The sequence below is a fragment of the Haliotis cracherodii genome, unplaced genomic scaffold, assembly GCF_022045235.1.
Source record: "Haliotis cracherodii isolate W230 unplaced genomic scaffold, xgHalCrac1.p SCAF_10, whole genome shotgun sequence".
Taxonomy (NCBI): domain Eukaryota; kingdom Metazoa; phylum Mollusca; class Gastropoda; order Lepetellida; family Haliotidae; genus Haliotis; species Haliotis cracherodii.
In genome coordinates, this window is record NW_027266265.1 from 30,288,200 (window position 1) to 30,313,976 (window position 25,777).

General features: G+C 38.9%; 1 protein-coding gene across 1 annotated transcript in view; it reads left to right on the top strand.

Moving 5' to 3' along the window:
• The window catches only part of LOC139453705 (uncharacterized), a 45,547-nt gene extending 26,702 nt beyond the window's left edge, over positions 1-18,845 (top strand). The window contains exons 10-18 of the mRNA XM_071235181.1: positions 6,605-6,862; positions 7,976-8,224; positions 9,361-9,639; positions 11,306-11,479; positions 13,128-13,301; positions 14,800-14,973; positions 15,690-15,863; positions 16,696-16,804; positions 18,815-18,845. Coding sequence (XP_071091282.1) covers positions 6,605-6,862; positions 7,976-8,224; positions 9,361-9,639; positions 11,306-11,479; positions 13,128-13,301; positions 14,800-14,973; positions 15,690-15,863; positions 16,696-16,804; positions 18,815-18,845 — 1,622 coding nt within the window. The remainder of the gene's footprint in view (positions 1-6,604; positions 6,863-7,975; positions 8,225-9,360; positions 9,640-11,305; positions 11,480-13,127; positions 13,302-14,799; positions 14,974-15,689; positions 15,864-16,695; positions 16,805-18,814) is intronic.
• Positions 18,846-25,777: the final 6,932 nt, after the last annotated feature.

The following is a 25,777-nucleotide window of genomic DNA, read 5'->3' on the forward strand; positions in this document are numbered from 1 at the left end:
ATGGGTTGCTGAAGACCTATTCTATCCCGGATCTTCACGGATCCACAATTTTTGACTGATACCAGGTTCTACGAAACATACCAAAATCCTGGAAAGGTGCTATTAGAAATAAAAAATCACATGATCTTATATAATCAGCATTTAATGCAACTTTGAGGCTTCAGCTATTTTTAGGATAAGACTATAACTACAGCAAATCTCCCAACAGTATGTGAAAAATGGGATACCATTCTTGACTCAGATATATCATGGAAGGATGTTTGTATTAGATACAGAAAATGTACAAACGATGTACAATTACTTGATTTTCAATATAAATTTATTCATCGCATCACGAATAACAAAGAAGGAATTGTTTAATATGAAAATTCTCGATGATGATCTTTGCTCATTCTGTGAAACTGATACTGAATCCTTACTACTTGTGTATTGGGATTGCAAAGATGTTTGAGAGTTTGGGGCCCAAAAGGAATGTTTTCTGAATGCAAAATATACAAAAAATACATTTACAAAATGCTGTTTTACTTGGGTACAACTCCAACACTCTGCTAAATCACATCATACTGGCATGCAAAAAATATATATGTATCAAGTATTAAGAAAAACAAATTGTCACTTGAAAACTTTCTGAAGACTTCAATCGATATATTTAGGATAGAGAAATCCATTGCACACAAAAACAATACAATAAGACAGTTTGACAGAAAATGGCAAATGAATTGTCTAGTTAATATGTCTCTATTTTGAACATTAACAATTTCCACTAATCTGCTGTAATGATTTAGCTTGACACTCAGTTAATGGTGACTTCAATAAGCATGGCAAATGTAGCCTGCCAGGTTTACCATTTGTTTTACACCTGAAGACAACTCAAATTTGCTGTCTGCTGTATAGGTATGTAACCTACACCTAATAAACACATTACATGTCATGTTACTCTATGTAAAACTATGTAACATAATACTGATTGAAATAAAAAAAAATATAAATAAAAAAGAAAGAATATTGCTGCGGGCGGCGTTCTATTACAAATAAACATACAAATAAGTAAGTAGTTAGAGGGCATAAGTGGCACAGTTCTAAGGCGCCGCAAAATGGAGCTTGTGGATTACCTCCCTTTGTCTTCCCGAATGTAGACAGAAACGGTCGTTACGTCACCTGAAGATGGGTCAGTTATTGCGTTTCGTCAGTGTGAATATCCCGGTCTTGCACTCTTGCACTCTTGCGTACGGGGTTGTGGTTCATGATAAGTTTCATTTCCGTCCGAGCAGGAAATCTGATACTAAACAAGTATTTGCGACAATGTTACAATGTTCTCAGCCGCTACCATCATATTCCCTATTCATTAACATGGTCTGAGTGAAATATACTCCCGGTACTTGAGATATCGCACCAAAAAGGATCGCAAAGACCAAATCTTGAAATTCTCGTAACGACCTTGAACAAGTCAATGTCACCAAAATTGAGTCGTCTGAACATCCTACATAAACAGGTGCCATATATGAAAGAAATGTACTAACTAGTTCTTGAGATATCGTTCGGACGTGTATAATATGTCCACCGCTTCGCGATTTTGCACGGCGGAAGACAATTATATCTGAGACGAGAATGGATGCGTATGGTAAAACGTGAACCCACAATGAAGCCGAAAATTTTTCGCGTTTCTGTTTACTTCACTTCCTGCAGTCCTACGTTGTTTCCACCATAAGTAGAAAAAAGAAGACTGGTGAGACCATCTCGTCTGTCCTATATTTAGCTCTGTGCACAAGGATTGAGAATGAGAGAAAAAAAATCACCTCAAGACTGTATGACAAAAGGGATGAATTCGGCGTTCTATAATCGTCAAGTTTCCTGCTATGTCGAGATTATTCCAGCCTTTGTACATTTCACAAATTCTGAGGTACAACCGAGCATGCTCTTTCTACGAAGTATTCAAAGAGCGTCATACGACCTTTGCTCTAAAATTGTTTGATCAAGCTTAAAAAGTCATGGCTTCAAAAGGGAAAACATGTTTTTTTTTCAGGTAAAACATTGACTTGCCTCTGTATGTGTTTGTGACGGGTGCCACTGGTGGGCCAAAATACGCTCACCTTTTCGCGAACTCCTGGAATCACCTAGATTTAAGCATATATCTGTTATGACTAATGAACGGGTTTTTAAGCCAACAACTTCAAGAAACTTTGAGTTGAAAGGTATGTATTCTACGTGTTTGATATAATCATATTCATTATAATGATTTTCAAGCGGTTGCAAATTGTAAACCCTTCGAAGTATCATAAAATACCCCAGATGGGCCTGATTACTGTTACATTGAGTACTTCAAAGCTGGTGGACACGGCCAAGGGATATTTCAACAATAAGAATCTACACAAATTTGTATATTAAGAGACCCGTGAAGATTCGTGGTAGAATAGGTCTTCAGCAAGCCATGCTTGCCGTACAAGGCGACCATGCTTGTCGTAAGCGGAGACTAATGGGATCTGATGGTCAGGCTCGCTGCTTTGGTTGATGCATGTTATCGTATCCCAATTGCGTGGGTCGATGCTCATGATGTCAATCACTTGATTGTTTGGTTTAGACTCGATTATTTAGAGACCGCCGTCATATAGCTGCAATATTGCTGAGTGCGGCGTTAAACAACAAACAAACAAACAAAAAGCATATTAAGAACTAAAATACTTTAACAGCCAGAAACCTTGAAGAAATCCATCTAGACTCTTACAGTACTGTATGTAAGATAGATTTTAACTGACATTTTTTTTACGCCTTTCTTCAACTGATTGGATTGTCTGGTCTTGACTCGATTATGTACAGCTGCCGGTATATAACTGTAGTATTGCTAAATGCGGCGATAAACAACAAACGGACTTCAGATGAAGTTACAGTTTCAAATCCTGAACCCAGTAACGACAATCACTATTGAGGACCAGATGGCATTATATTAACATTTTCATATAACGAACTTAACCACATATCTCAACTACCTGGGGAGTATACAACTCATATAGTCCAGTAATATATGCCTGAAAATATGCTAACCTCAAACGAATTGCAAAAAAATGTATTTAAGTTCTTTAAACAACAAACAAAAAACATTTCTCGCAGCCACTTTCTGCATTGTCTTTCTTGAAAATGTTTCAGATCGGTGATTGAAATGAGGGTCACTTTTATGTTTTCTCAAAGCAGCTCCTTTCAAATTCCATTTGAACGAAATATTGTATCACATCATGTAATGCCATGAACAAATGTGAGCAAACAACGTATTATACAGGGGCAAGTCTTTGTTTGATGCATTTGATGTTCCACGTGCGCTTTTTCTAAACCATTGTTTGGCCTCTGACTTAAAGTAGATATATCTTCAGTACATGTCTTCGTGGGAGCACAAAAGCACACGAAGATCAGTGTCTTCTCCAGCTAAAAGAGTCACATTTGTAGACACCGTTGTCAGGACATTCAGGTCAGCATCCCCAGTAGCATGTAACGTCTTGATTCCATTTTCTTCCATCTTCTTTCTGAGAAGTTTGATGAGACGTTTGTTTGCAGAGTGGATCAAAGAGTGCTGCTTCTAGGATTTGAGGTGCATATCCTCTATGAATCTGACTTCAGGTCATCAGGTTCAACCAGTGCTTCCAGTGTGAGAATCCTCTTTTATTGCAATAACCATCGAAAACAAATGCAGGTTTTGAGTACGTCAAGACATACTCTACATGTATTTTATAGAGGAAAGTAAAACTAGAATCCTAGGATCATGGTATGTATTGCAGCAGATAACCACCGTCAGAATATTCTACGTTTGGTGCTGGCATGTCATATCCTGCTCAAGTCTTGCATCTGCAAGTGCTGGCTTTTGTGCCTCTCTGAGGAGACCAGATGAGTCAAACACAATGAAAGTAACATCAGAAACATCGTGTTCATTTGAATCTCTGTTCTCATCGACGGCATGAAGATTCTGGACTAAACATGGCCTCGAACTTTCTTCCCCCTGTCATCAGCACGCTGTTAGCAAATAGCCTGAATGGTTTCTTGAAAGAAATTCTTGATAAACATCACGTCCCCTTTTCTTTATGGAAAGTGTTGCATATTTTCAACAAAATAAACAGTTTTCATAGAAAAGAAAGTGTGTTTTAGCGCATTGTTTTGAGTGTTCTTGAGTCAGTAGTTTTTTGTACCGATTTTAGCAATGTCACATTTAATAACGTTTGAATAATAATATTTGCGACATTATAAGTGCACCAGTGAGTGAGTGAGTTATAACATTTAACGTCATATCGGCAGTATTTCAGCTATATCGTGACGAGAAGTTATACATTTACAATACTAAATATAAAGCTGTCAACGATGGACAGTACAATAACTAAAATATCACAGATTTGAATTAAAACTAGTTGAGAATTTTAAAAGGTAGTAAGTATTAGAGAACAACACAATATACAATGAGCTAGAGAACGTCAGGCACTGAAGCGTGATCACCATACTAGGGCCCATGGGGACTTAAAGTACCTTTGCTTCCTGCATGGACCCCGGTAGGATTTATATAACCCTACAGTCACTGGCGATAATTGACCAGTTAAGCCTAAGATTAAAATGACGGAAATACTGCGTTTAAAAGTCTGGCATGCATAGAAAATACTTCGAATGACGTGGAACTTACATACCCTCTTAGGGGAACAATAATTTTACGCTACTTCAACCCCCTCGAGGGTACAACCACTAACAATCTGAGGTAGTAATTAGCACTACCAATATATAAGTAAACATTATGTACATCAAAATTAATGAATAAATTCAATTTCAATTTAATAAGCTCAATATTAAATGAGGATTGACATGACGAAAAAGGTCCTTTACTGTTTTGACACTAAAATATTTATCCCTTGTGATGGAAAAATCAATACATGCTAAAAAGGTATTAATTTTATATGGATGTCGGCAATATTGTAAGATATTTATGATTTTACTACTTTTGCGTCCGTGTTTTTGCAGAGTATACTAACAGGGTGCATGCACTGTGCACTAAGGGAAGTGGCAACACCGTAAGACATGTAGCATTGCTGGTCCATTGGCTGATTAACAATCTGGTTACTAGCATCTCAGCACCTGATGGTTGCTAGAACACTCCGTGCCCAGTTATCAGTGAATGTGTCACGGTTGATGCTTCTACACAAACGAATGTCTTCTATAGATCTCAGCAATAGTAACTATGAAAATGACAACATCAAATGGAAACTTGACGATAATTATATAACGAGATATATGTTTTGATCAAGTAACAATAGGCGATGGACATGGTAAACTCTATAATGGTTTTCCGTCATGTGCTATGTTATCAGGAATTTTTTAGAAACTTGTTTCAGATTGCTTAGTTCTTAATTATTAGAGTTTCACAAGATGTAGTAAAACTCTCTTAAAAGAAAAGAAATAAAGTCAATACCTTGAAGAAGCTATAATTGTATCAGGTAATTATTCTGACTTGTTCGATTCAGGCTTACACTTTAGCAGTTTTGATCAGCTGATATTTGTTGTCTCCCAGTTGGGTGTGTCACAAATCTTTACCAGTTCGTTTTTTCAAAACCTTGATCACCATCAGCACAGTAACTTCAGATAAATCCGTGGCTTATCAGATAAATGAGATGGTAATTTTAACACCAGGGAATATTTATGTAATTAATAATGTGATAAACTATGGTTAAACCAGTAGAATGAACCGGCCTGGTACTGAGAAGATATAATTCAGTTTTACATGACCTTATCTTATGTACCAATCAACATCACTTTCATTTTGTACAAACTATGTCATAAATAGATATAGTTCATGTTGACAGTAGTCATATCTTGTTAGATCTATTTACTACTCAAGTTGAACATTGCACCAACTGATGATACCTAGATAGTGTCATAGTGTGACATATTTGGGTCATAACATACAGAAATGGCACAATATGCTATTCTGAACCAAATAGATCATCTGATTGTGTTTCCCATGACGCCTATCCCGAAAGCTTGACCACGGTCCCTGACTTTTGCCATTACATATTGTACTACCATTCTATTGCAAAGTACCATTGCAATTGTTGTTCAGTAATTTGTATTCATTTGTAAACCCAGTTAATTGTACAATAAAATTGTTGATTGTGTACCTTATGATGGTTGTTTGTTGGTTTCAGGCTAAATTCTTTTACATACAGATTTCTGGGTTAACTAATTGTTTCGGGAGTCGCCGCGCAACACATTATATAAACCTACCCTGCATTTAAGTCGACAGGACCCGTGAAGAATCTGGGGTAGAATAGGCCTTGTGCGAAACATGGCCTTGTTCTATAACTAGATACAAAACTGGTGCTTTTATTGTTGCTGGAAATAAGATGTGTTTGTCTGTTAGTTAACGTAGCAGTCAGTAACATATGACAAGTTCTGGCTGTGCATGCGACTAGAATGTGACACAGCCTTTGGCCTTCTTTGGTAGCAACATACGACATTTAATATGCTATAAATGTTACAATAACCACTTTGTTAAAATTGAATAGAAATTAAAATGATTCTAAAAACAATATTGTTGATTCAGTATGCCAGTGTTTAAATTCAGTTTTTTCCGGATTTCTTCAAGCTCTTGAGTGTCAACGCAGAGTGTGGAGTTCTCAAGACTATAAAGGAAACATGAACATGACAGTAGCAGGTATCCCTTGTCAAAGGTGGGATTCCCAGAGTCCGCATGCGCACTCCCACACGAACACATCAAATTTCCCGGATGATAACCTTGAGGACGCCGCCAACTACTGCAGGAACCCCGACAGAAAAATTGCGCAATGGTGCTTCACCAACGACCCGGATGTTGAGTGGCAGTATTGCCCTATCAGAGTCTGCGGTGAGTTTAATATTAATTTATTTATAACAAGCATTACTTCACGTGTAATGTTTTGTTTGTTGTTTAACGCCGCACTGAGCAATATTCCAGCTATATGACAGCGGTCTGGAAATGATAGGAGTCTGGACCACACAATCCAGTGATTGACATCATGAGCATCCATCGTTTCCAATTTTTGCAAACCCTTATTTTTCTCTTTTCTCAAAACAACTTGGTCTCGTCGCTATATGGCTGAAATAATGCCGATGCGACGTTAAATGTAACTCACTCACTCTTGTCTCAAAAGAGAGAAAATGAGCTTGTTTTAATCGTTGCGATCGGGCATGCTGCCTTTGATCTTAGTCTTGATAAATTCAAAGTTTTGTCGATTTGTCGGTCTACTTCCAGATGAGTCTTTAACATCTTCTTACCACCACTTTTCTCTCAGCCTTGGCCTTGAATATCCATGCAGTCTTTGGCCTGTGTGTTTGTTTGTTTGTTGTGTAACGCCGCACTCAGCAATATTCCAGCTATAAGGCGGCGGTTTGCCCTGTGTGGAATGTGTATTTCTTTCTCTGAAGCATGTATATAAAGAACCTCAAGAAGAACCTTGTTCTTACTGCATAACCCTCTGCCGTCTTCTTAATAAAGAGCCGGATATAAAATCTGACAATAAAATTGTGCGGCTTCTCCTTAAGGAATGTGTGCTTTGCAACATATCCTGTCGTTAACAAAAACCAACAACAAATACCCCTCCCCCTAGAAAATTAAGTCCCTCAACAACCTTTCACGTCTTCACCTTTGACAACAAGGTTCTTGAACAATATTATTAATGGTATTGCTGTACAGGCAAGGGTAGATACACTTATGAGTTGTTAGTTGTTTTAAAATTAAAGTCAGGACACCATGGTTTGCTCTGTATATACGATTATTAATTTTAATCTATTTCAATATACAGAGATTTCTGTATGTGATGTCCATATCTATATCTGGCAGTTTCATGGAAGAATTTGCCGAATACACTGCACTTGAACTCGTACTATCTGGCTTGTTATACTTTGCATGTCACACGATTGAAAAATGAACAATATGAAATACGATCAAGACTTACTATTCATAATGTCATATTTGCAGATTACATGTGTTTGCTGGGTGCTAAGAGTTCTACATACATAGGATCAATACAGAAAACATCCTCTGGTGCCAGCTGTGTTATGTGGAGTGAGGCAGACACGCCCTTCAAGAAGACGAGTCATTTCAGCATATGGTGGTGGTCAGGGAAGCTTTACTGTCGCAACCCAGTACATTCCCAGAGTCGCCCTTGGTGCTATACCTCCACGGACGGAAGTCAGTATGGCCTTTGTGACATCCCAATAACGTGCCGTAAGTTATTAGTCTCAGTTTAATGACCTGCGTGATATAGTAATAACGGCATAAGGTTGGTTGGTTGGTTGTTTAACGCCGCACTCAGCAACATTCCAGCTATATGACGGTGGTCTGTTAATAATCAAGTCTGGACCAGACAATCCAGTGATTGACATCATGAGCATCGATCCACGCAATTGAGATCGATGGCATGCATCAACCAAGTCAGCGAGCCTGCCACCCGATTCCGTTAGTCGCCTCTTACGCCCATTCAGTGAAAGAGATACGTTTTGTTTATATTCGGCCTGTAAAATATTTTCACGGGTCTGAGAGATACGACTGGAACCCAGGCAGGGCACAGTCAGAAATGCCTGAGTCATTTTAAAGACGGGAAACGAGAAAAGCTATTGTTTATGATGTCATGGCACTTACGTCTAGAACCAGTAAAGCTCGGTTATCTACTTCAAATCTCATGTCGTTTATTTCCCGGAGGAGAGTTGTTTCTGTGCTATGGCATGAACGGTTATCAGCTTGAAAGGGTTCATACAGATTATGACGCTTTTGGTGTACAGACAATCCAGTGACTGACATCATGAGCATCGATCCAGGCAATTGAGATCGCATCAACCAGCAAGCTTGACCACCCCATCCCGTTAGTCACCTCTTACGCCCATTCATTTATAGAGATACATTTTTTTATATTTGGCCTGTAAATATCATATACTGTACATATGCGCTGGTCAAATTATGTAATCGAATATTTGGACATTTAAGGTGATGGCTTATTCACTGTGTGCAATGAGACAGGATCATCGAGGTGTCACTCAGAATTAAACCGCTGCTCAGTCTACATGTTTCTTCATCATCTATAATGCTTTGTACAGCATAGATGAGCCATTTACTCTTTGGATGCTTAAGAAGGACATTCTGACAATATATAATAAAAAACACAACATATGTATTCAAAAAATAAATATCAACTCAGATTAATCATAGAGAAACTGGTAAAAAATGTGTATGGAATGAACATCCACACTGAAATATGTATGAGCCAATATTCAACTAGTGATACAAACGTTATGAAAATATAACTGAAAGACATTGTCTTGAATTATTTGAAATACCAATTGAGGAACATGCTTAATCATCCACAGCTACGTCCTCCGAGGTGACACGAGGTCGATGGGTCTTAGGTGCTGACCAGACTGTTGATGAACTCCTACCGTCCACTGAATGCCTTGTGTGGAACAACCTGTTCACATCTGACGGTGTCTTCAGTGGCAGCCACTATTCAGCTTCTACGCCTGTATCTTTTGTGGGCAACTTCGCGGCAGAAGATGTTTGCGTTGCAGAGAAGGTGTTCAATACATCCATTCTGTGCTACAATGTCACCGAATCGGGAACAGTTTGGAAGGCTGGTGTTCTGGAGTGTGGTATGTCCAATGTTAAACAATTATAAGACAATCCTGTGAATGGGTCACCATAGCATTGCCATTGGGGGTGACTATTGAAGTTACTTTTCTAATGCAGTAGGGTTGGTTGTTTTACGCCGCACTCAGCAATATTCCAGCTATATGACGGCGGTATGTAAATAATCGAGTCTGGACCAGACAATCCAGTGATTGATATCATGAGCATCGATCCCCGATCCCATTAGTCGCCTTTTACGGCAAGCATGGGTCGCTAAAGACCTATTCTACCCCGGATCTTCACGGGTGTAATGCAGTAGGGACGGTGGCGGTAGTCACTTGGTTAAAGCATTCGCGCGTCACGCCGAACACCTGGGTTCTATTCCCCACATGAGTACAATGTTTGAAGCTCACTCACGCACTTACTGTAGCAGTGGTATTGCTGCATTTCAATACACTATGTTGATACTTTTGAACTATAAGCACACTAATAACAATATGATTGCAATGATCCATTATTGGACATGATGACAAAGTGTGCATTGTCACTCAGGTGAGAGGGGGTAAAGGACCAACCATTTACTATAAGTTCTTAGTCAGCACTTCAAGACATGCATTTTTCTCTCTCAACACACTATTTTTAAGAACATTCACCATGTTTATTCACCGACTGTGTTGTTAAGGACAAATTATTTATTTCTAACATTGTCTCAATCACCCCACAAACCCATCCTGATTTTCAGCAGGGGTCACGGTGTTCTGGATCAAAACGAATGGAAAAGTTATTGATTAACAATATGGGTTTCTAATTATTATGTTTAGCGAGATATAGTGCAGAGCAAGATAGATAACTATTGATATTTTCACATTTTTCATAGCCGGATAACCACCGGGCAAAGTCCGATCAATCGTAACACCCTGATTTGTCAGAATATAGGAATAGCATAAGTCAAAGAGGAAGGTGGTACAAGGGTTGATCGATAAGTTCTGAGCCTCATATAGAAGGAATTGCGTAAAAGTAAAATCTCTTGTTGTGGACATTACATGTTGTCATAGAGATATATAAAAAACTTGAGTCAACTGAGCAAATTCTTTTGCTGTGAAATAAGCAGGGGTGTGTGACCTTTGAAAACTGGGCAAACTTGAGGAAGATGCAAGATGTTTTTTATGACAAATTTTATCTTAAAGAAAACTTGTTCTATGAGAAACCCTCGAGTATCCTAATTTCTGGAGCTCAGAATGGGATAAGCATAAGCTGCTGAGAAAGGATGAGACTGGAAAGATTTTTAAGTACATTGTACATGCTCTGGGGACTACCCACGCGTGACTGGCAGAGAAATGTGCTTTACAGAGATGACGTACATATTATGATCTATAATTCCTGAACACAGCATCCATACTCTCGGCTTTTACCTCTATGACGAGCGTCCGTTGGGCCATCCATACTCTCGGCTTTTACCTCTATGACGAGCGTCCGTTGGGCTTTCCACCCATATTAAGCTGACTCCCTGTTATATAACAGAAATACCATTAGAAACTGCAAAAGTCAGAACTCACATGCTCTCTTGCAGCCTCAAAGAAAACAACGTTGCTTATGGGCGTTGACAGACCAGTCATATAGTGTACTAGTTGGCAAATTTATATTCTAACAAAATGTTATTACTCTCATTTACGTCTTTGTTCCCCACAGTGAACTGCGGATCTCCCCCAAGAGTAGATAACTCTAACGTCTCCATGTCCTCTAGTCTCCTCAACGGAAATGCCACATACACATGCGTAACAGGATATAGGCACGCTTTCGGTTCAAGTATAGTCACATGTCTCAAATCAGGCCTTTGGGAGGTTCCTGATGTCGTTTGTAAAGGTACGTCTTGGTTTTATTTTCATAGGGTACCATGAACCTCAGTTTAATCTAAGGTGTGCACCTACAATTTACATAAGTTTGTTTCGTTGTTGATGTCACCTTTTCTCTGGCTGTTTCACTTCGAGTTGAGGGACGTCTGCATTGAATGCTGTGAGAAATCGGTGATGTTCTTCATTGGCGCAATTTTGTATCAATTTACAACAAATTGTACTAATTGTAAATTATTGTAACAATATTGCCAAGAAACACCCTTTTGGGGATGTGTCACAAATCAGTTATGGTTGATGCATTTTCTTTGTCATGTGTATAACAACATTTCTATTTGGAAACAAGTTCTAAACGATCTCAACAAATCGATTTGTGTGATTGCATGTGGAAAGTGTAAAGGCAAGGCGATGGGGAAAATGCTCCTTGTAGACACTCAGCTCAGATTCATACCTAAATTTACCTTAAAGTTGTGATATGATGACACCAAAAGCCGAAGCTGGTCGAGTATTGCTCGGCATAAAAGGTAAGTTGACTATTGGAAAGTTGAATACCTGCCCTACAGTCTTGAGGAGAGTTTGTTTTTGTGACTCTGAATCTTAATGCATGTATGTAAAAATGAAACAGATGAGACGGTTGCAATGGTCTCTTTATTTCTGGTTCAGGTGGGTAAATTAGTGAAAGGGATTTGGCTATTTGAAAAGTATTGAAGTTAATTCGTCGATTTTTACCACTCCCAGGAAATTCATATTGATATGCATATCAAAACAGATCAGCAAGGAGGGGAGCACTACGCCTTGCCTAAATGAGTTTCACATAGATGGTTTCCCATATTGTTTTCACGTCACGTTTCGCATCCAGAGCAGAACTAAAAAAACATGAGAACCAAACTTGGCACACAGCTAGGTCTTGTGGTGAACTGGTGCCTTTTGATAGTTTGGGATTTAAAAAAAAATAATTTCGAGTTTCAATAACAACGACTCAGATTTCGTTTATTGTATTAACGATTATGGTCTTTGAAACAGGGAATGGGTGGTACATTTGGTGGACCCTGCAATTTATCCCTCTTTGTACTGGTATTGATGAAGCTTTGGAATATGTTCAAAAAGGGAATGGACATGGCGTCAGGTTTTAGATTCAAGCCAAAAAGTATCAGTACTGATAAGATTTCTTCTTCAGTTACCATACTGACTTCATTTGTGACATTATTTGATATATCACTTATACCATGGTCTTTGATCAAATAATTATTGGAGTGACGCTTACTGGTCATGCTCATGATATTAATCACTGGATTGTCTGGTCCAGACTCGATTAGTTACAGACCGCCGTCATATAGCTGGAATATTGCGGCGTTAATCAACAAACCAACCAACCAACCAGCTATTAAATGTCTTGTCAATGTGAACAATTATTTCATGTAGGGCAGCCAGACCTTGGATAATAACTGGCTGGGACAGAATGGGTGAATTCTGTTTCCTTTTTTTCAGTTTGTGCATGCGACCACTGAAATCATAACGAAAACACCAATCATGAGTTGTCATCCCAATTGCATTGGTCCCTATCTGTTCACGATATTTTGGGTCACATTTGAATAACCGATGAAGGTTGTTATTGTCAGTAATGTTAACATTGTTTCATAACTTAATTATTTATGTTGCAGTTAACTGTGGCGACCCGCCTTCAAATAATATGACCGAGTTCTCGAGTACCGATGGGTTCGTCAACGAGACTGTTGAGTACACGTGTAAGCCTGGGTATGCGAACGTGTCAGGATCAGCCTCCATCACCTGCCTCGATACGGGGACATGGGAGGAACCAACGATAACTTGTGAAGGTACATTTCACCTGAGAAAGTCCCTCGGACATAGATTGGATGGAGTTTCTGTGTGATTCCAACACAATTTTGTCAAAACGATATCCCTTGTCCATCAAGTATAACTGGTGTTCTCTGGTGTGGGGTACAAATTGCAGTTTTATTGAACTGAAGCAATCTCATGAGAGCGAGATATATTTACAAACACTTTATCAAACCAAACAAGATAGTCACACGCATCAAATTCCGTTTGCATTCTATATAAGTAATGCAGGGAGCTACTACAGACATCATATCATATTCGAGCTATATCTATTTACAATGATCGATAGAGTGAGGTTCCCCATGAGCGTGACGCACCCGGCCACTTTCGCATCTTTCGTTCAATTTGATTTAACGTAAAAGTATTAGCGTGGTGAAATGAAGTAAGTTTAAACTATCTGGACAGATATCTAGACCTACTTGGGATGATCCGGTTGTGCAATCAGTTTCCCCTTCGAAGCGTATTTTATGGCACTGTTTCGAGAGTTGTTTGTTCACGACTGCACGATCAGATCACTCAAAGTGAACATTTCCGAAACAAATCATTCGAAAACTCTGAAAACGTGTGTCTGACTTCTAAATATGTGGCCAAAAATATCCCAAATGTGAACAGTAACATTCCCTATTTCATGCGTAAAACGCTGTGAGAAGATCACGGTTGTCTTTTCTTATTCCGGTGGTGACCTTGCCCTGTCACTGACATGCGAGCAGACTTGAGTTTAGTGATTTTCACTTCTTCAGTATAGGGTGGTACAGTTAATATGAATGTCTTTGGCGGACACTCTGATTCCCTCTTCCAAAATGGTACGGATATGATATAAATTCAGCTGATAGAACAAGGAAACCGAACCATTTTGAATGACAGACAGGACCCCGGCAGTGCGAGTGACCGACTGTTGGTCCGATATTCAAAGCGCTGCGCTAATGTGACTTTTAAATTTTTCTTATAGGTGTTCTGCGGACTAACATCCTGGCGCTTGAATTACCATAAGTTGAAGTAGTTCTTCCAAAAGAATCTTTAGCGTCGTTGCTGTTTTGTTTGCAAACACAACTGGAGGCGCTTGTTGTTAATGCGTATGCATAGAAATGTCAACAATGCCCATATTTGGGCATATATCAATATTCATGCGCAACCAGATTTTGCAACCGGTTTCAGTTTGGTCTGTCAACGAACGGAAGTTGTTATGTACTTACACTTAAATATATATTTAACGTGGGTAATAAATGAAATACCATACTCATTCTCGTTAGATAACATTTTTACGAAACTCGTGAACTTTCTATGGTATTTAACGAGAATGAGTGTAGTATGGTCTATATATCCTGTCATAAATATTATATTCTTTAGATGTATCGTAACCGCGTAAATGTGTTGACAAAGTGCGGGTAGGCGAGAGTCATAGAGCATATTTGGTGTTATGTTTCATAACTGAAAGTTTTTATTCTTGAACTGGTTTTTCTTCAATGTTCCAATCAGTCGACTGTGGAGATCCCTCGCCAGTAGACCACGCAGACATCTACGTCAACTCAACATGGCTGGGTCAGACCGTCAATTACTCCTGCCATGATGGCTATGCGCATACGTCAGGGTCTGATCAGGTCACGTGTCTAGACACGGGCAATTGGGATGTCGCAGATATGACATGTGAAGGTAAATTATGAAAAGAAAACAATTATGCATTGATCAATGAGAAATAAATGATTCCTCAAACTAAGCCCTGTGGGGATTCCTGGTTAGAATTGTTCCCCATGGTACCATTTAGAAAAACATGCAAAGGCAAGTCAATTGTTTACTGGAGGTGGTGAGGTGAAAAGGTGTTTAACGCCTCAAGATTATTGCACATAATATAACGACGTGCATTCACGTATGAGTAAGTGAGTGACTATTGTTTTACGCCGCTTTTAGCATTACAAAAATTCTCACTGATGCGTCACATTTGGAAACATCCTCCACTTGCCAACCATAAAAAAATTTTTTTGACGCGATTCGCTGTGCAGAGTTGCGTCCCTTGGGCACGCCAGAAACCTATGATTGTGGGTTCGAATCCCGGTTCGCTCTGATTATGTTTTTAGGTTTGTCAGCACCATACCCGTGCTCGTGGGTTTCACCGAAGTGGTGAGACCTGCATCACTTCGGGCTTTCCTCCCACATTAAACTGACATGCCGCTATATAACTGGAATACTGTTAAAAGCAGCGTTAAACCCAACTCACTCACTCACTCATTTCTTTTTGAAAGCTCAACTGAGGCCTTGTATATTTTAACGTTAATCACAAACTTATTAATGCGTGTATGAATATTTGAAATTATGATTCATGGTTGAGAGCCTTTATTCCTGTCCTGATTTTACATCAATATTTTTTTCAGTCGACTGTGGAGATCCCTCGCTAGTAGACCACGCACACATCTACGTCAACTCAACATGGCTGGGTCAGACCGTCAATTACTCCTGCCATGATGGCTATGCGCATACGTCAGGGTCTGATCAGGTCACGTGTCTAGACACGGGCAATTGGGATGTCGCAGATATGACATGTGAAGGTAAATGATGAAAACAAATATGCATTAATGAATGATTCAACGTGATAGATAGACCGTCGATATTTCGGATCAGAATTGTCTCATAACATCCTGTGCTATTTGTATGATGCAACTTAATGAATCGGGCGCTCAGATTCGATGAGCGGTTTGGTTGCGTGTAATTATACCCCATCGGCATGGATCGTTGCTCATTACATATCAATCGTTGGATTGTATGGTCAAGACTCGATTTTTTACAAGCCGCAGCCATAAAGATGGAATATTCCTGAATGTGGATTTAACAAATACAAACAAAATAGAAGCTGGTATTCTAATCCGAGCTGAGATAAACAAACATGCCAGATAGTTAGTCACAAAACCCAATGACAGGAGGGGGAATACCCTCAAATGTAAAATGCATTCTTCATCGTCGTCGTAGTCATCGTCATCATGGTCCCCAATATGTTGATCTACCTTCAGAGGATGGCGATGTACAGCCCGTTTTTATCATGTTATTGTTATGTATAGTGCTATCCTTTTTTATTATTCCATACTAGTTTTATATCTTTTTCTGTGATAAGTGTAGTTATTCTATTGTCCTTCGTTGGTATGTTTTTATATAAGTTTCAAAGCATTTATAATGTTTAACCCTTGATGGTCACGATATTGCCGATGTGACTTAAAATTAAACTCACTCACTCGTCATTCAGACGCTTTCACTTGCGATACGCCTGCGACTCCAGCCTCATATAAAAATACAAACATTGAACATCGATGGGGACGACCCAATTATGGACAAATATTGCAACATTATAATTTCCTTGTAATGCGCTTCATCACTATTTACTTGCAGTGGATTGTGGAAGCCCCCCTCCGGTCCTCAACGCAAGGGTAACGGTTTCCGGCACGTGGCAGAACAACGTTGCACAGTACGCATGTCACGACGGGTTTACATCATCAGGGTCAGCATCGGTCACTTGCCTGCAGAACGGGAGTTGGGAAACTCATTCTTATACGTGTGAAGGTAGACTTGCAGTTGTTATTGATTAAAATTATTATGACGTCATATATTCATTACATTACGTCATCTTAACAATAGGCTGCCTTCAGTGAAGTTTCTCTGTAGGGTTCACATTTATAGTTTTTTTCTTCATTTTCTCTCTCCAAAAACATCAATGAGTAATATAAAGAATAATCTACTCGAAACTCGGAAATACGGATTATCTGTCCCTTGTGAATGAGTGCTGCAACTACCTCGCCAAAGGCTCATTCATTCACATTATTCACTCTATTAATCCACAAATCCTCGTAGATCGTTGGTTATATAGTAAGTCTTTCATAATTCTGACATATTGTTTAGAGGATTGTAAGATAAAGTCATGAAGTAATGGTTGATCATTCTCAGAGCAGATTATGTTCTGGAACGCCGTAATATAACTGTAATACTGTTAAAAGCGGCGAAAAAACCCAACCCACCCACACACTTATGTCCTGGACGGGTTTGCTTTTGTTAATATGCCAAAATGCAGATGGCAAAAACGATGACATGTCAGTTTTAGATATGAATTTATATATACTGACCTCTTCAATGAAAAACATTCAAACAATGTCTTTTCATTATTCAAAATGAATCATTTTTACGAAAGGTAGTGTAGACTTTTCCATAAAACAACAAACCCGTGAAGATCCGGATTAGAATAGGTATTCAGCATCTCATGCTTGCCGTAAAAAGGGGACTATGTTGGTCGAAAAAGGCGACTTACGGGATCAGGTGGTCAGGATCGCTGACTTTGTTGATGCATGTCATCGTATCCCAATTGCGTGGATCGATGCTCATGGTGTCAATCACTGGATTGTTTGTTTGTTGTTTAACGTCACACTCAGCAATAGTCCAGCTATATGACGGCGGTCTGTTAATAATCAAGTCTGGACCAGACAATCCAGTGATTGACATCATGACCATCGATCTACGGAATTGGGATCGATGACATGCATCAACCAAGTCAGCGACCCTGACCACCCGATCCGTTAGTCGCCCCTTACGACAAGCAGAGTTTTGTTTTCGCCATCGAAATAGCAAAACCGCGGGAAGCCTTAACCGTGACCAAACTTATCCATTCGTTGGTTTGGTTGTTGTTTTACGCCGCACTCAGCAATATTCCAGCTATATGACGGCGGTCTGTAATTAATCTAGTCTGGAGACAGACAATCCAGTGTTTGATTTCACGAGCATTGATCCACACAATTGGGATCCATGACATGCATCAACCAAGTCAGCGACATGACACGCATAGTCGCCTTTTTTCATACGTAAATAGAATCCGGCAATAGTAATGAGCTATGCAAAAGCGCTTCAATTATTTTCAATTTTTATATATATATAGTTAAAGCTACGTAAAGACTATCCGGCAATAGTAAACAAGAACATATCTTGGTTTGACCTCACAATAATCATTTGTACAGTTCCTTTTAAGAAAACAAAAACATTTCCCATGTTGATCAGCCCCCTTCCAATCGAAAAAGACCGCCTCCGTGGTCTAGTGGTAGAACGTCCGCCCGGAGAGCGGAAGGTCCGGGGTTTCATCCCCGGCCGCGTCATACCAAAAGACGTTAAAAGATGGTACTTGTTGTTACCCTGTCTGGCGCTCGGCATTAAGGGGTTGAAGCGAGGACTTGTCTGCTCGGAGTCAGTATACTGTGTCTGAGTGGGGTATTCATGTTAAACTGCCGCATGGTATCTCAGTGGGCTAGCACTATAAATCGGCATCAGTCCGGTCTAGTACAAGCAGCCACACACACACACACACGTGCATGTACGTCGCTATATAAGTGCAATAATCTTGGACGCGACGTTAAACCTAATTTCACCTCACCTCACCTCCAATCTAAACAATTTGCTTGTACTAAACATCCACCCATCCGATCATAATAAAATGACTTTTGAAATTACAATTCAATTTCTCTTGTTACAGGCGTGTTACCATTGACTACATCGTCACCTAAGCAAAATGAATTACCAGTTGACAAATATGGAAGAACACGTTCTGAAAGATGTATCTGTAGATGCATCAACAAGGAGCCCAGAAAACAAGAAGACATTTTGGCAGAAATATCCAAAAATCTGACTTTGAACACGAAGAGCCTGATGTCCAACATCATGACAAAGGAAAGCCTTCCGGACGAGAGGAATTCATCTCATGGCATGGCCTATGTCGCAATGTCAATTATTGGAACTTTGTTCGGAGTGGTGTTCTTTTCGGACATATATTACTTCATTAGCGGAATAAAAAGACAGCCTAGCGTTCGTTGATGACGAATCTCGTGAGGCATAATCGAAACGAAGTTCGGCCGATAAAGGAAATATAAACAAGAAAACAGCGTTATCACTATCCTTAGCCACGGGGCACATTAAAAGTTTGTTTGTTCATATAGTGCCGAACATAAACTGTATAATAGAGTCCTATAATGCCTTAAGAAGAAATATGCACTTGGGTTACTTTATGTCATCAGTAAAAATGATTAAATGTGATATTAATACACACAAAAGTCCCCTTCTTTGGAAAACATAACACAGTCTTTGTCAAGTATCACTTAGATAAGCTTACTTTAGCATGTTTAGTTTCTTAGAAAACTTATCACCATTGCACACACTAAGTAAAACACCATGGATCAAGGGCCGTAACTCTGTTAAAAGATAATTTACCGGACCAATTTTTAAACGGATTTCACAAGTATCTCTTAGTGATAAGCATACAAACTTTCATTCATGTAACTTCTGTAGTTCCTGAGAAAACTTGTCCCCATTTCACACAGTATGCACTAAGTTGAAAGGCATGGAGCAAGGGCCATAACTCTGTAAAAAATGAATTTACGACACCAATTTCGAACTCATTTGGGATCATGACCAGTTAAATTAGTGTGTAAAATGTCTCTGACTTTTTTAGAAAATGTGTCCCTTTTGAGAAGCGGACAGACGAACTCTGTTCCTATATCCCCCGCCCAACTTCATGGCGGGGGATAAACAATCTCCCTCATTTGCGCCAACAGTACGCCACACACTATCCCGCACTCACACAACCAACACCCGAACGTAGTGAGTGAGTTTTGTTTTACACCGCGTTTAGAAATATTCCAGCAATATCACAGCGGGGGGACACCAGAAATGGACTTCACACATTGTACCCCTGTTTGGGAATGGAACCCGGATCTTCGACGTAAATCCTGCTTGGGTATCATGCAGGAAGCAGAGGTACTGTAAGTCCCCATGATTCCAAGCGAGGTGGCCTAGCTTTGGTTACTGGTGGACTATAGCCCGTGTTTTAAAACTGTATAGATAATATTGTTATGCTCAAATATGTTTCATGAATTGTTTCTAAATATAGTATGCTTATATATGTTTTACAACTTGTTTTTAAATAAAACTTTGCATTAATAACTAAATTGTAAATATATTAACTTGGTCTTGTCGCAAAATGGCTGAAATAATGCCGATGCGACGTTAAATTTTAACTCTATATCAATCAGTTTATTCAGTACTTAAAAGGCCACAGGCCTATAGTACAAGGCGTATTTACATGTAGGTGACGTGGTTGTTGACTAACAATTCTGTTTCTATGTGACATAGCGTGATAAACATATGTTGACATGTTACATAACATAGTATCATTAGATGAAGTTAAAAGATCTACAAACTTATGGACATTCGGGTGTACAGAGTAGAAAGATGGCAAATATTTATCACGTAAATGTTTGTAAGCTTGACATACCAGGAGAAAGTGAAACTCATCTTCAATTGAATTTGTGTTACACAATGTGCATATTCTGTCTCTTCTATCAGTGTGATTATATCTACCAGTCTCTATATACAGGTTGTGAGAGGAACATCTAAATCGTGCTAGTGCAATTCTAAATATTTTAAACTCAAGTTTACAGAGGTACGCCTCAATTTCAATATTACTTTTCATGATTCCATGATATAAACATTTATTTGATTTGGACATTAATTCTAACCATTTCTGCAAATACATATCTAAAATTTTAGTCTCTGGGTGAAGGACATTAAAAAGAGCGGTTCTGATTCTACACACTGATTATACCACACATAATTAAAACCCGTAATAAATAATAATTCTTTTACGTTTGTTACCCAATTTCGTTTTCCAGTACTGTCGTAGAGTTTTAACATGTCATAACACTTCCTAGGGTTTCTATCATTAGTCATGTTTATCAAGCGAAGCCAGTATTTAATAACTCTTAAGTAGGATTGAATATACAGCGGATATCGTCCCGTTCCTCCATATACCATTATGCTGGACGTACTATTTTTAACTCCTAAATATTTCTTGCAAACAAACAAATGTACTTTTTCAATTTGATCATGAATTTTTGTACCCCAGATTTCAGCACCATAGTGTAGTATTGGAATTATCTTTGTATCAAAAATTTTAAAATAATGATGATCTAAATGTTTACTCACACACTCGTCGTGACGAGCCAACGCCTTAACCACGAAGCTACCCCATCGTTCCGTATTTCTTGTAGAAGTCTTATTGCAGACGCGCAATTATTTCTGTAGAATTGAATAACTATATATCAGTTTTACATCTTAGGTGTGCCAGAAGCCTATGTTCGTTGCTTCTAATCCATATTAATATGATTATGTTTCTAGGTTTGTCAACACCCTACCTGTACTCGTCAGGTGGAAAGACATGCGTTATGTCTTGCTTTCCTAAAACACCCAGCTGACTGTACATTCATTGATGTAACTGAAATATTGTGCAAAGTTCATTTAGTTTGTATATTGTGTATATCACATGCTTCATGACACTTGGTCCCAGCATCGCTACATTGTAATAAATAAGTCTATACCATCTTGTCATGTTATGTTCTCCAGTTGGACACAAAGACAACAAGAGTCATCAGAGGATGACAAATCCCCCGGTCCCAACAAATGCGAAAGAGCAAATCACCTGAAGTCCAACTTAATGACAGAATTTTTAATCTGCCTGTCCATATACAAGAGTAGTTTTTGAGCTATAAAGACAATACTATGGAATTGGGATTCAGAACTTTGTATTTCTATGTCAGTCAAAATCTAACTTGTTGCCATGGAAACAAATATATATATATATATATATATATATATATATATATATATATATATATATATATATATATTCTAAAATCCCTAAATAGCAAAAGGCACCAGTTGATAACCTGGTCTTTGTGTGTGTACAGTTTCAAGAAAGAATACCTTTTAGTTTTAGGTGTATCGTCCAGACAAACACACATTTATGAACAGAGTCAAAGTCAAACTTATTGCCATGGAAACAGGAAAAATGAATTTTTGTTAAAATTCCTAAATAGCAAAATGCACCACTTCAGCCCTTGGTTAATACATGTGCCAAGTTTGGATGAAAATTCTCTCACAGTTTTCAAGTTGTGCTACAGAAACGACACCTACCCCCCAACCTTTTTAGACTAAGTCCAAATTGTTCCAATAGAAATCAAGAATTAAAAATACAAAATCAAAAATTAAAAAATACAAAATAGCGAAAGGCACCACTTCAGCATGTGACTGATACTTCTTTCAAGTTAAGTTTCGATTAATTATACTGAATGGTTTTCGAATTCTGCCCCGGAAACGAACCCAATCCCCAATGGAGTCTATGTCCTACTTCTTTCCATAATATTTAAAAAAAATATAAATTCGAAAAATCCCAAAATATCAAAAGGCACCACTTCAGTATGTGACTGATGGATTTGCCAAGTTTCGATCAAATACACTGAACACGTCCCATTCTAATTCTGGAAACCCAAAAGTCCAGAAACTCTACGGTCTTTGCCGACTCTCGGTCAAAGGTATTTACAAAATTAAGCATGCTGTTTTCACGGGAACATACCAAGGAAGAAAAAATTGTTCAAAAACTCAATATTTACACTATGTCGCCCATGGGCGAAGTGTGGCCAAAAACAAAAACATGAGTTTTGAGTAAAGGAACATATTCTCGCCCATGGGCCAAACATTTTTCTCGCCCATGGGCGAAATATTTCAATATCGCTATAAAATAGTTGAATTAAGTTAAAATGAGTTAAATTTTGTGTCATGATACTTGAATGAATACATTTAATGTATTTGCGAAACAAAAACATGAGTTTTAAGTAAAGGAACATATTCTCGCCCATGGGCCAAACCTTTTTCTCACCCATGGGCAAAATATTTCAATATCGCCATAAAATACTTGAATTAAGTTAAAATGAGTTAAATTTTGTGTCATGATACTTGAATGAATACATATAATGTATTTGCGAAACAAAAACATGAGTTTTAAATAAAGGAACATATTCTTGCCCATGGGCGTACCCATGGGCCTACATGGGCCAGTCTTCGATTCATTTTTTCTTCCTTGGTATGTTCCCATGAAAACTGCATGTTTAATTTTGTAAATACTTTTGCAAAGACAGTAGAGTTTCTGGACTTTTGGGTTTCCAGAATTAAAATGGGACGTGTTACTGAACGGTTTTCGAGTTCTGCCCCGGAAAAGGAAATGATTACGAACGGACGACGGACAGACTGGCTGATCGCTATATCCCCCTGCATTATATGCCGGGGGGATACAAAGAAGCCGAAGCGATTGAAAGGACGCACGAATACTCATTGCCATGTTACAGTTCCAAAACATCTTTCTAGGTAATTGATTTGTGGTTGTTCAATATGAACCTGTCGAATTTGTGGTAGGTGGTGCAATACCCTACTAGAAGGGAATATATATACTCTGGCATTTTGGGCACAAAATGTTTGTTTGTTGTTTAACGCCGCATTCTGCAATATTCCGGCAATATGACGGCGGTCGGTATTTAAAATTGAGTCTGGACCAGACAATCCAGTTATTGATATCTTGAGCATCGAACTGTACAATTGGGATACAATGATCAACTACATCAACATGCCTCAACTACATGTACGTCAGCGAGGCTGACCACCCGATCCCGTTAGTCGCGTTTTGCTTTTGTTGGTTTGTCAGTATTATTCCAGCTATATGAAGGCGGTTGGTATATAAAATTGAGTCTGGACCAGACAACCCAGTGACTGACATCATGAACATTGATCCACGCAATTATAATACGACGACATGCAGCACCCAAGTCAGCGAGCCTGAATACCCGATCTCATAAGTCGCCTCTTACGGCAAGCATGGGTTGCTGAAGACCTATTCTACCCCAGATCTTCACGGGTCTTTCACCTAAGTGGTAACGTCCAATACCTTCATCATTTCGGGCTATCCTCAAACATCAAGCTTTCAAGCCGTGACAATCGTTTTTGGATAAATCAACTGACCCACTCAGAAATATTCTGCAACCAATACATACCAATACTGAATGATCCAATGAATGTTGTGTAAGCACCCTACATATTGTAGACTGTCCTATAACAAATGCTGCAAACAACAGTATACATACTTTGCGAATGAATGTTATTTCATGCCACAGACAGCAATATTCCAGCTATATAATGACTGTCTAAATACTCGAGTCTTGACCAAGCTGGTGACCATTCTGACCACCCGATACGTGGGTCTTACAACTAGCATGGGGTATTCTATTCTAAACAGGAATCCCCCCGGGTTGAAACAATTCCATTGGTGATTGAGTAAATATGACGTGACGCCGCTTTAGCAATATTCCAGTCATGCCTGGTGTTAGTGGTTCTTGTCCTATAAAAATACCTTGAATTTTAAAACTTAAGTAGATGCCAAATACATGGATGGCATAGAAATTGCAATACTGGTGTTATTTATTCCAAAATGCTCGACCTTTATGCCAAATGAATGATAGATGCTTGTGTTTATTGCTGTGTGTTTTGTACGTGAGGTTTTCACACCGACTTACTATGAATACACACACACACACACACACACACACATTATATATAAGATCCGGGTTAGAATAGGTCTGCAGCAACCCATGCTTGCTGTAAAAGGCGACTAACGGGATCGGGAGGTCAGGCTTGCTGACTTGGTTGATGCATGTCATCGGTCCCCATTGCGTGGATCGATGTTCATGATGTCAGTCACTGGATTGTCTGGTCCAGACTCGATTATTTACAGACCGCCGTCATATAGCTGGAATATTGCTGAGTGCGGCGTAAAAAAGGCAACCAACCAACCAAATCATACAATTTGCCGTGTTTGTTGCCTGACGCAGTACTCACAAAATCACTTAAGAGATCATAAATAACATGCAGTCCCGCCAGGGCGATAAACTGACTGGTATTGATCGATTTGTCAGTAATAAGGTGGATCCTCTGAGGACACAGCATGAAAGATTAAACAAAATAGTTATATCGAAGAATACAAAATCTACATCTTTGTCATGATGATAATGCATTTGAAGCAAGGTTCTTATAACTAAGCACTGTACTAGACCTGACATCTTTTTGAAAATAAACGCTTTCCCGCTCAATCCAGGTTATGTTCATCAATTCCATTTTCTCAGAAACGGGTGTGATGTGAAACATATTCGAATACATATAAAACATCATGATCAACACCAGAGGACAACCATTCTTCACCTTTCAACGAAACCAAATCCAATTGGCGCAGAGCGTACATGGGAAGTGTCAGTGGTGGTACCAGACGTTCGCGAAAAGGGAAAGCATGCCCTGCCATACCTGTTGCACCCGTCACTCTAACAACATGCATAAGAAATAAGGGTTTGTTGGTTGCCTGACGCCATTTCATCGCCCCCCCCCCCCCCCCCCCCCTAAAAAAACCCAACAACAACAAAACAAAACAAAACAAACAACCAACAGCTACAACAAAATGATAAAAAACAACAAAATGACAAAACAACAACAACAAACAAATTGTCCTTGAATATTCTTAAAAGAATAATTTTGCTTTAGACTGTCAGTGGAATCCAGGAAGTCATTTCAG